General features: G+C 49.3%; 1 protein-coding gene across 1 annotated transcript; it reads right to left on the bottom strand.

Moving 5' to 3' along the window:
- Positions 1-8,722: 8,722 nt before the first annotated feature.
- On the bottom strand, positions 8,723-9,654 carry LOC127329622 (uncharacterized). The gene is made up of 2 exons (XM_051356109.1): positions 9,135-9,654; positions 8,723-9,055 (listed from the first exon to the last, which is right to left on the bottom strand). The coding sequence occupies exons 1-2, from the start codon at positions 9,652-9,654 to the stop codon at positions 8,796-8,798; spliced, it is 780 nt and encodes a 259-aa protein (XP_051212069.1). The 3' UTR covers positions 8,723-8,795.
- Positions 9,655-11,981: the final 2,327 nt, after the last annotated feature.

Consider the following 11,981-nt stretch of genomic DNA (forward strand, 5'->3'; position numbering starts at 1 on the left):
GGTTCCCCTGGGCCTGTGGTCCTCGCGAAGTCGGTCCATCGGCGCATCGATCATCTCTTTTCCGCATCACGAAGGGTGGGAGGCCACGCTGGCGCCGCTTCTTACGTTCATGCACCGTAGTGTAGTGGGTGTCCTCCTTTCCAAGCAAACGCAAATGCACAATGATTAGATTGGCCTTGGCCTAGGAAAAAGAAGAGGCACTTGTCAGGTGTGATGTCGCCGACTATCACACCACCACAAACCTATACTTATTCCTGGCGCACTGCAAGGTAAGGTATGCCCGCATGTCATGTGTCCCTCATAAATTAATTAAGCTCCTCCCGTAAAATGTCAAACGTACGCTCCAGTATCTCCCTCTCTCCCGGCCCCTGGCTCCATCGATCAAGCACGAGTCGGTAGAGAGTTTTAATCAGTTGCTCGCCGTCCGATCACAGGTATGCATGATCCTCCAATTTCACCCAGAAGATGGAGTAGGAGCACAGCAGGACAGGTATGATCATCTTCTCGATCTCATGCAGCACTGACTCGCTGTAGAGTTCCCAATGAAGCACGCAGAGGCCCCAACCTTTTGGTAGCCTTTCCAAATCGGCGACATGCAGCATGCTAGACTGCCCAGTGATGATCATCGTATACATAACCGGCAGAGCCTATCATGTGGCACCGCTGTTAGTGGCGGCATCACAAAAGCACTAGATCTGGCAAGCCTCCACTCGACAAGCACCGCCCGCGTGCCATGGTCGGAATCGGAAGCAGCCGCGCCGCATCCCCAGTCGCTTTCCGGCGCCAAGTCGGAATCAGGAGCAGCGGAGCCAGCGTACCGTCTCCGACGTCGCCGCCAAGGGAAAAAGAGTTCAGGGAACGGAGGAATTGTTTTCTGGATTCGCGGCGGCAGGAGCAGAAGATGGGGTAGCTGGCCCGTCCCATGCCGTCTGCGGCGCCGCCTGTCTTGTCGGCGCGGGTGGCACGCAGCGACCGGGCCGGGTGGCGACGAAACCCGAACACTGGAGAGCGATAGCGAAGCGTCACTAGGCGCGGCCGGCCCGATCGACCCAGTGCACGCGCGCCAGGGCCACGGAGATGGAAAGCGATCGGGAGGACCTCGACCACGACATGGGCAACTTGCGCACCGGCACTCAGGCAGGCAAGCCAGTGTCTCGGTTTAATAATCGACCGGCACGCACGCTGGCTAGCAGTGGAATTCCAGAGCACCACCGGCCACCACGGCTCCCTTCGTAATGCATGATTAGCAGCAATACTACTACGCCAAATTAGGGTTTGTTTGTTTAATCATGGACGAAAGGAACGCCTCGTTGTAGTATTCCTCGTTACTCCACCCCGCCCAGCTTTGTTTATGGCGCTGGCTCGCAGATAAGATAGCAACGGCGGCCCCCTCAGCTACTTGTCTCCTCGCTCCGGCCCCCGGCCCGCGGCCATGTCGCTTTGCTTCCCTCGCCACTCCACCCGACTCGACCCATGCCCGGACCTGCGAGTTCGGATATGGACGTGTGTTTTTGCCGTTATATGTTCGTCGCTCCATCCATCTCCCTCGTGGTTACCAGGGCTGACAGGGGCAAGAGTTGTAATTGGCTGCAGTGGTACAATTTGAATATACAGCTGTGCACGAATTGATTAACGCACACACTGTTGGATGAAACGAACAGGCCGGTGTGAGTATTTTATGCTGCCTGCCACTATGTCCATTCACGCAAACAGCTCGTGCAAGCTGATCCAAGCACGATTATATCAGCACGACTGCACGAACACTACAGAACTAGCAGATGATTGCACCAGATTTTTGGTGCCTCTCTCGTGCTATCGATGTTTGTAAAATACACACATCTCTATCTAGAGAGCTAACATGTGGTTAGAAGGTTAGGAAAACAAGCCACTAAGGATTAAATGTCATGTTTAACACTTTGATGTCTCTCATAGATGCAAAGACTCTTTAATTGGAGGCGACAATTCCATAGATAGTGAGGCGCTTGTGGTGAATTCGTCAATCTAGAGATCCATTAGATCAATTTCTTGCACTCAACTTATCGGACGTTCTTGCATGTGTAAGTGTATATACGTATTTGTGAGCTTCTTTACCTTTACTGTGTTTCGCAAAAAAAATCTAACAGATCTCCGTAAATATCACAACTTAAAACCGTGTATAAGGGCCCACACGGGCTCCAGCGGACAAATAAACTTATAAACATCGATATCCAGGGGTGGACTACTCCCTATTTATCATGGTGAAAATATAAGAAGTTGACAGAGGTGCAATCGGGGAAGAATTCACTAGTTTTTCTCCTTTCAATCTTGCTCTAGGGGCAGACTATGCACCGTCTGTCTCACATTATTACTCATATTAAGACCTTGGTCAGAAGAATAAATCCCTGAGACTTCACATAATATTTGCTAATCTTGTTTAGCTAACCAGTAACCACTTATCATTTAAATTTTCCTTTGATTGTACGTACATGGTTGAGATAATTTAGGGGTAGCTGTATATATGGTCTTTTGTTAGCAAGTATGCATGTATTATAAATATCCCACATGATCATTGCAATCGTGTGTTTCATGCAAACTCTATTCTACACGGTGTCTACAAACCGAACCGATATAAAACCTACGCTTCAACTCATCGCCTCCACCGCAATCGCCACCTCCCATCTGGTTGACAAGACTAGTTCGACCAGTCCGACTCGTCTAGGCTTGGTATGTCTTAAGTCCAGAGCTGCCCCATCTTGGACGAATTGACTAGCCAGAGTGGTCCAACCTCAAACATTTTAGTCCGGCCAGCCAGAGTGATCCGGCCTAGCCGGCCATTTCGGGCAGTTGGAAAATCTGCTCCCAGTTCTAACGGTTAAATTTCGTAGGAGAGGGAGGCTATTTAAGGAGTCTTCTTCCGTAAAGTTTATAATATTCTCGAGCACCTCAATTCTTGACACACTTGAGCTTTATTTATCCCCAATCCCTACATGATTGTTGCACCTATCTGAGGGAAAAGATAGAGGAGATTTAGATCTAGATCTTCATTAATCAAATCCCTCTCTTTGCGAAGGGAATCTACTAGATCTAGATTTGGATAAATTTGGTGTTCTCCTTCTTTGTTTTTTCTTTTTTCTCTTTTATTCCCCCATAACCTTTTGTAGCATTGGTGGAATTTTAGACTGGAGGGCTTGATATTGCATGAGGTCCTTCAGTTTGAGTTCTGCATATTGATTCTTGGAAGTGAAAGTGAGAAGTTTATTACTCTTGGGTTCTTGGAACCCTAGACGACTTTGTGGTGTGGAGACTGCCTAAGGTTTGTAGCATTCTGGCTTAGTGGTTTTCTTGGAGCCAATTGTGGAGATTTCCTCAAGCGTGAGACTTTTTTGGCGGATTTCTTGGTTGTTCGCTATGATTGAGTCGATGAGCGAAGCTGATGTCACACGCATGTTGGTGACGTTGTGGGTGATATGGCATGCACATAGAAAAGCTATCCAGGAGGAGGTGTCTTAGAGCAGATGGTGATTGCCTCCTTCGTGGAGATGATCTTGCTGCCACTTGTGTTATAGAGAGGAAACTTGTGCCAGCTAAGACAGTGCCAGCTAAGACACTGGAAGAGCCAAACTAAATGTTGATGGAGTTGTAGCAAAAACAACATCAAGGGGCGTTGTGAGAGTGGTCTGCCGATCCGTGCTGGCAGTCTTTCTAGGTGCTTCGGCTCTAGTCATTGATGGACTTGTCCATCCAGGGTGCTTGGAAGCGATTGCATGTAGAGAGGCACTCGACTTGGCGCTAGACTTGAATCTAGGGCCAATCAAAGTGGCTTCAGATTGCTTGGAGGTTGTACAAGGTTTGTCACGCAAGAATGTGGGAGTTTTCGGTAGCATTCTAAAGGAGATCGAGTGTGGAGCTCGATTCCAAGGAGAGACATACTTTAGCCATGAAAGACAGGAGTTGAATATGGAAGCCCATAAGTCAGCGCGTCATGCTTCCGCACTACCCGCCGGTTGGCACATTTGGTTAGCTGAACCACCTGTTGGTCTAAGTGTTATTGTAAACTCTGTTCAAATAAAAGCCAAAACGTTCTAAAAAAATATCAATGCATCTGCAAAAGACACACAAAAAAAGTAAAAGACACACACAAAAAAAGGATTCTCAGTAACTGGAGTGGGGGACGACATTTGATTGTCAGGTGTCGTCCGGTTTGCAGCCACTTCACGTGGTAAGGAAGGAGGTAATCTTATTTTCGAAGGTGACTGGAGCTAATCTGTTGTGTTGCCATGGCCGCAACGAGGAGCATGCAACAGGAAGCGCACGACAGATTCATAAGCTTTGTCGCGCCTTTCCTGCAATACTTGAAGCACGATTGGCCTGCATGCCTAGGACCATATTGTTGCTGTATCTACAAGAAAAACACATTACGCAGGCGGTCGGAGCACGTACCTTACGTACTACGTAGCCACTGAAGATTAGTGGAAACTGGGAAGAGCAGTAGAGGTTCTCGATCTGCTGGTTAATTAGTTCCCCCGTCGTGTGGTCCTCGGGATATCGATTGATCGGCGTATATCTTTCCGCATCATGAGAGGTCAATTTTCAAGCACGGAGGCCACGGTGGCGCGGCGTCGTACGTTCATGCACCGTGTGGTGGGTGAAGATGCACAATGATTAGATTGGCCTAGCCGAGGAAAAATAAGAGGCACTTGTGAGTTGTGATGTCGCCGCCGACTATCAATTCACACCACCACAAACCTATTTTGCCTGGCTCCACACTGTAAGGTAAGGTATGTCCTGTGTCCCTCATAAATTAAGCTCCTCGCTTCGAAAAGTCAAACGTACGCCCCAGCTGAGCATGTCCCTATCTTCCTTTGCTATAGACAGATAGACAGATAACTACTCCAGCAAACACGAGTCAGTCGCGAGTTTTAGTTGGTTGCTGACAGTCGCATCACAGATACTCCTATGCACGAGCCTCCAATTTCCTGACGGAGAAGAAGATGTAGTAATAGGCGATTTTTTTTTAAATAATACATTTTTTTTCGTTATTTTCAGAAATAATACTCAGTTTCAATCTTTATCACAAATAATACACTGTCGGGGACACGTATCCCGATTAGAAAGAATCGGGAACAGCAAACCCGATTAGGAATAGTCGGGGTAGGCTACCCCGAGTTCTTCGAATTCTTTGCGCCGCGTGAAGCTGTCCTTAGCTTTTGTAGTAATTCGTGTGGAGGAACCCGATTCTTCCCAATCGGGATAGAGTAACCCGACATGCATGGGGAAAATTAATACTGAACCTGCGGGTGTCGATGGAGACGAGGATTCTGGTCGGGGCGGCGGCGTCGGGGTGGGGCGGCGGCAGCGGAGCGGGGCGAGCTCGGGGCGGGGCCTGGCTGGTTTCGGAGTCGGCGAGGCCGGGCGGCGGAGCGAGCGGGCGAACTTGGGGCGGGGCCTGGCCGGTGTCGGCGAGGCCGGGCGGCGCAGGCCTGGGCTCGTTCGCCGAAGCGTGGCCGGAGTCGGCGAGGCTGGGCGGCGTGGAGGCGCCATGCGGCGTGCGTGCTGCGCCGGTGCAGCCTGGAGCCATCAGCCATGGTCCGTGGAGGGAGAAGAAGCCTGCACATGTTGTTTGCTGCTATGCATGCGGACGACGAGATGCGTGTGCCATCTGACATGCATGCCTTCGGCCAAATCAATTTTCAAGAAATCGGGTTAGAGAAACCCGACAACATGCGCTGGCTCCGGATTATCTGCTACTCGGGGTAGCTTACCCCGACTTTTCCTATTCGGGTTTGCTGTTCCCGATTCTTTCTAGTCGGGGTACGTGTCCCCGACAGTGTATTATTTGTGACAAAGATTGAAACTGAGTATTATTTCTGAAAATAACGGAAAAAAATGTATTATTTAAAAAAAATTCGCTAGTAATAGCCATGATGGTGCTGACGAGACCGAACTTTTTTCTGCCCAGACAGCCACAACACGCAGGAGCAGAGCAGGGCACGCATGCATGCTGGATCTCATGCAGCACTGAGTCGCTGTAGAGTTCCTAATGAAGCACCCAGAAGCACCAAAACCTTTTGTTCCTTTTCCAAATCTGCAGCACACATGCATGCTAGTACCTAGTGATGATCATCGTATGCATAACCGGCAGTACCTATCATGCCACACTGCTGCTAGTGGCGGCGTCATAAGAGCTCTAAATCTTGCCAGCCTCCACCCAAGGTCGGAATCGGAAGCAGCACCGCCGCTTCGGCGCTTCCCCGGTCGCTTTCCGGCACGGAGCGGATCATCTCCGCCGCCGCCGCCAAAGGAAAGAGTCCAGAAAACGGAGGAATTCTTTTCCGGATTCGCGGCGGCAGGAGCAGAAGAGGGGGCGAATTTTTTTTAAATAATACGAATATTTTATTTAAGTGCAGTAATAGCGCGCGTTTTCAAAAAATTTGAAAAGTGTGACCCGGTCGGTTAGCAGCTGACCGATCGGTCTTTAGTAGACCGAGTGGGGCGCGGCTGACGGGCCCTGTTATAGACCAATTGGTCAGCTGTAGACCGATCGGCCTCCTAATTCCCATTGTTTGCATGATTATTTTTCCACCCCCGATTTCCCACCATATTTGTTCCCTCTCTTGTTCACACCGCCCTGTATTCCTCCCGTCCTTCCCGCCACGATCTCCCGCTAATTTTATCCCCCCCCCCACGTTCTCCCGCCAGTCCTTCCCGCCACGTTTTCCCGCCAATTTTATCCCGCCACTATCTCTCGCTATATTTTCCCGCTGGATTTTTGCCTATAAAAGCAGGCATCGACAGTCTTCGCTGCACAAGTGTGTCTATCTCTCTTTTTTTCTGTTTGCTCACCCTTAGCCATCATGAGTGTGCCGTGCTCTGACCAGGAGTTTAGGCCGGTGAAGGCGAAGGCTGCAAGTTTGCCCCCGGGTGTGATCATGAGCGGTGTTGGTGCGGCCGTCTTGCTAAGGTTAAGCAGGTGGAGGATTTCTCCGACCAGTTCGGCATGAAATTTTTCATGTGTGCGAGCTATGAGCATGATCCACCCCGTAGTTCAGCTTCATCGTCCACTAGGCCGCCAGTATGTTTCGACATAATTTTATGCATGCATAAATTTATTTATGAATGTGATTTAATGGTACTGTTTCTGTTGCAGTCTCCCCCACCCCTATGCAAATGGTTTCACTGGATAGACACGGAGCAGCCGGATTGGGCGCGGCAGGAGGTTGAGGAGAAACACCGGCGTGCGTGGGCAACGTTCTTTGAGGAGGAGCGTCAGGAAAAGGCCCGTGCTAATGCTAAAGCAGAGCGAGAGAGACAGATCCAGAAACTTAGGGCGGAACAAGCTCGTAATCGGGAGGTGAATCAGAAGAGGATGGATGATGAGGCTGCACGTAGGTTTGCAGAGGAAGAGGTGCGCAGAGAGGCTCGTGAAGCGGAAAGGAAGAGACTAAGGGAAAGAGCTGCTGAGGCGCAAGCGGCAGAAGAACGCGGCGACGAGTCTGGAAAATGGCCACGGTGGACGCAGGGAAAGTAGTGTGATGTGTCGTAATAGCTATGTATCTTAATTTCAGTTTTAGTTTGTCATTGTATCTTAAATTCTGTTGTAGTGATAAGGCGTATTTTAATTCCAGCTTCAATGTATCTTTATTTTAGTTTTAGTATTAATTTGAAATGAATTTGCCGCAAAATTGTTGTGTCCGAAATTTTGGCTCAAGTGTTACCCGCCGAAATTTGCCGCCCAATTTTTCGGGCCCAATTTTCCAGCCATTTATTCCCGCCCAATTTTTCGCGCCCAATTTTCCCGCCATTTATTCCCGCCGAAATCTCCCGCCACTTTTTCCCGCCCAATTTTCCCGCTCAATCTTCCCGCCGAAAGTCATCCCTTGTAGCCTATAAAAACCCCCCACCGTTTCCTTGTGTTTCAGTGTATTCTGTGAAGAAGATGGATCCCCCATATAAGAATCCCCCCCATCTTTTCAACGAATTCATGGCCAAACCTCTTCTAGACGAGGCCCGCAAAGTGATGAGGGAGAGTAAGGTAGACACATTCGAGGAGTTCATCAGTAGCGACGCCTTGCTGCGTAAGGTGGGTAGGGAATTTGAGAAATATTCTCATGGGTGGCCAGTGAAGAAGATGCCTGCTCGCAGCCCACGGGAGATAAGGTGTGAGCTTACCAGGTTGAATGAGAAGTGGAAGTCACTAACATGGAAGAATGAACAAGATAGGGAATTGGATTTGAAATATCCAGCACGGTGGGCGGTTGAGAGTGAGGACGACGATGATATCTTTGAGCCTAGCAGCAAGGCGAAGAGAGCTGCATCGTCGAAGGGCAAGAGTGCCAAGTCCTCGAAGGGCAAGAGTGCTGCACCACCGATCGTCGACTCGGATGACGACTTCGAGCCTAGCACGAAGGCGAAGAAAGCTGCATCGTCGAAGGGCAAGAGTGCCAATTCCTCGAAGGGCAAGAGTGCAGCACCGCCGGTCGTCGACTCGGACGACGACTTCGAGCCTAGCACCAAAGCCATGAAAGCTGCATCGTTGAAGGGCAAGGGAAAGGGTGTGTTGCATTCTTAGTTTAAGTTTTAGTTTTTTGAAGTATCTTAAATTCTGTTGTAGTGATAAGCAGTATTTAAATTTCAGCTCTATTGTATCTTAATTTTGTACGCTGTTTTAATAAAGTACTATTGATTTAGCACGAAATGAAATATGCGAGCGGGAGATAAGTCATGCATACAGAAATGTCTCATACGTAAGTCATGCATACATAAATGTCTCATACAGGAGTAATGCATACATAAATGTCTCATACATAGGCGATACATCAGCCAGGGGGACGGCGTAGTCTGGGCTGTCGTGGGGGTGGCATAACACGGGGTGTCCAACCGAACCTGTCCGGGGCCCTGACGTTGCGAGCAGGGATCCAGGACCCGGACTCGGGGTCGTACTGCGTCTCCTGTGTGGGCTCTGGTGGAGGAGTCTGCATACCGACATAGTTCTGCTGCGTGCTGTAATACTCCATGTGCTCAGCGTCCTGATCACTAGCTCCCCATGAAGGATTAGATGCAGTGTGCTGTGTGTACCCTGTGGCACGAAACATAAGTGATGTCAAACTAAGTGGAGTATAATTTATACGGAACAGAATAGCTAGAATAGTACATACCCTGCGAGTATCCTGCTCCTCCCATGAAAGGAGCCTGCTTCTGCTGCCACTCGTCGAAAGCAGCTTGCTGCTGATAGTAGTGAAAGTCGTCGAAGGAAGGAGTGTGCTGCTGCTGCTTCCACGACGAACCTCCTGCCTGGTCAGGAGGTGGTGGTCTGGGTGTCGCCGTCGACGTGAGGCGAGGCCGTGATCCATGATGCTGGCCGTGAAAGTCGTCGAACGAAGGAGTGTGCTGCTGTTGCCACGACGAACCTCCTACCCGGTCAGGAGGTGGTGGTCTGGGTGTCGCCGTCGGCGTGACACGAGGCCGTGGATCGTGTCGTGTGGAGGGCCGCGGTGGAAGGAGGTGGCGCTGAACGACGTCAGAACTACGGCTGCACGTGATAGCCGAGTAGATCCCGCGTAGCTTCTCCTCGAGACGCCTCAACCAGGACACCTGCTGGTCGCACGGCTGCAGAAGAGGCCCACTGGACACTTGACGTGTGTACTGAGCGACTTCATCCTGTAAGACTGAAGTCATTTGGCCCTGCAAAAACATGGTAGATCATGGTAGCATATAAACCGCAGAGCCCAATATATATATAAACGACAAGTATGTTGGTGGACCCAGTAAGTAAGACACGTCCTGCAGAGTAGGGGCCATCTCTCCCCAACGAAAGTGGAACGTGTGAGTCTCGGGCCTCCACCGATCCACTAGGCTGGTCAGCAGGGAGTGGTCGTACTGAAGGCGCTTGATTGGCGTGCCCCCTCGCTCACCGATGACCTCTGACATAGTGGCCTCAACCAACCGAGCGAAAGGTAGAAGTCCAGCCCACTTCAACCTACAAATTCATATAAGAATCCAATGAGTATGTGTGAGTACTTCAAATTAAATATATCAAATATAATCCCACATACCTCTGAACCCAACCGGGGTGTATCTGCCAATTCTGATTAGCTCCGCGTGTCACCAGTGTGGGAAGGCTATTAGGACTTGCCTCTAGCTTCGCCGCACGGTGCGCCTTCTCAAGGTCCCTACTGAGCAACGATCTTCCTGCCATTTCTGTAAACAACAAAACATATTTGCAAAATTCACATGACATAATACGAATATATATTTAAGTAACATACAGGACCACAATAAAATTGCAAAGTAGTTCCATACTTATTACAAATTCATTGTTCACTACATAAATTACAGTAACATAGTTTCACATTTGAGATTGCAAAGTAGTTCCATACTTATTAGAAATTCGTTGTTCAGTACGTAAAATTGCAAATAAGTTTCGAAGTAGCGCCTCGCCGCCTAGTTTCTTCCCCTCCCGCGATGTCCCCTTGTGCCTCGCTGCCCCCTTCCTGCTGGGCCAGTGCCGAAGGTTGTACAATTACTGTCCCAATGGCCAAATTGATTGCATAGGAAACATTGTCTCGTTGGCCCTCAAGCTTCAGATTCATCCATATCATTCCGGATGCGCTGCGATGGCCGTCTACCGATGGCTGTCCTCAGTAGCGTTGGGTTTGGGATATATCGCCTTTCACCAGGGTTTACAGTGTTGAAATTTCCCATTGACTGAAATCCTTCCAGCTCACCGGTCCAGGTGTTGAGCACGGCCTCCTTAAGATAATACGGAGAGACGAACGAGATTTCCGATATCCCCAGGACACCACAAACAGCTAACACATGTGAGCAAGGAAGATGAAGCAACTTTGGTTTGTTGCATGTGCACTCGCAAGTTGGCCTTTCTTCATTGCCAATTTTCACATCATGTGTTCGCTGCGGATTTCCACACCCGAACCTATCTGTAGATAAGCGTACTTCGAACCTTCTTTCCACATTACCAATTTGAACAACAGGGAGATGCTTAGCTTTCTCCTTCTTCTTATGCATGTACTCCATAATCTTCGAACAATATGGAGTGGCTGGTTTGTTCACCATGTGCATCCGAGCCTTCTCACGTCTCTCTCTGTAATATTTAACTGTGCCCATGAAAATACCCTCTACTATAGCTGTAAGTGGCAAAGCTCTATTGCCTCTCAGCACAAAGTTATACGACTCTGCGAGGTTGGTTGTCATGACGCCGTATCTAGCTCCATGTGTATCGTGCAACAAAGACCACCTCTCCGTAGGCTCATGCTCTATCCACTGCTCAAAATTTTTAATCTGCCTTCCCTGTCTTCTCCTTGTTCCGGGCAACTCAAATCCGGGCAAGTCGCACAGACCTTGGGGTGCCTCATAAACTGGTGCTTCTACCGCTGTTGTTCCTGCTGCAACGGCCTGCATACGTGCTGCTATGTTTGCATCTCGACCTGCTTTCCTCTCCACAACTTGTTGCTTCGTCAACTCCTGCAGTTTGCTACGCAAAAAATTATACTTCCACTGCTGGTTCTGGATGCATAGCCTCTTGAAGACATTCATAAGGTCCTTTTTCCTGAATTGTGTGTAAAAATTGGCCCCCAGGTGGCGCATGCACCAACGGCTCTCAATGTCAATCCATGGAGTTTCTTGCCCAGGCTCTTTCAGTGTCTTAATAGCTTTCAGTATACCTGCATGCCTGTCATGAAAGATGCAAACATTCGGCTTGTCCTTTACAATTGAAATCTTCAACTGCCTGAAAAACCATAACCAGCTTTCGGTGTTCTCACTCTCCACGAAAGCAAAAGCGAGTGGCACGATTTGATTGTTTCCGTCCATTCCAATGGCAGTCAAGATTTGACCCTTGTACTGACCGGTCAGAAACGTGCCGTCGACACATAACACGGGTCGACAGTGTCTAAACGATTTGATGCATACACCGAACGAGAAATAGACTCTATGCAGAACCCTGTAAGATGGGGACTCCGGCAAAAACAAGTCCTGGATGTTCACAT

This window comes from Lolium perenne, chromosome 2, assembly GCF_019359855.2.
Source record: "Lolium perenne isolate Kyuss_39 chromosome 2, Kyuss_2.0, whole genome shotgun sequence".
In the NCBI taxonomy this organism is placed as follows: domain Eukaryota; kingdom Viridiplantae; phylum Streptophyta; class Magnoliopsida; order Poales; family Poaceae; genus Lolium; species Lolium perenne.

Coding starts and splice junctions, on each gene's coding strand:
- LOC127329622 (XM_051356109.1), bottom strand. CDS start 9,654: ATGACTTCAGTCTTACAGGATGAAGTCGCTCAGTACACACGTCAAGTG. Junction 9,056..9,134: donor AGGAGCAGGATACTCGCAGG/GTATGTACTATT, acceptor TTCGTGCCACAG/GGTACACACAGCACACTGCA.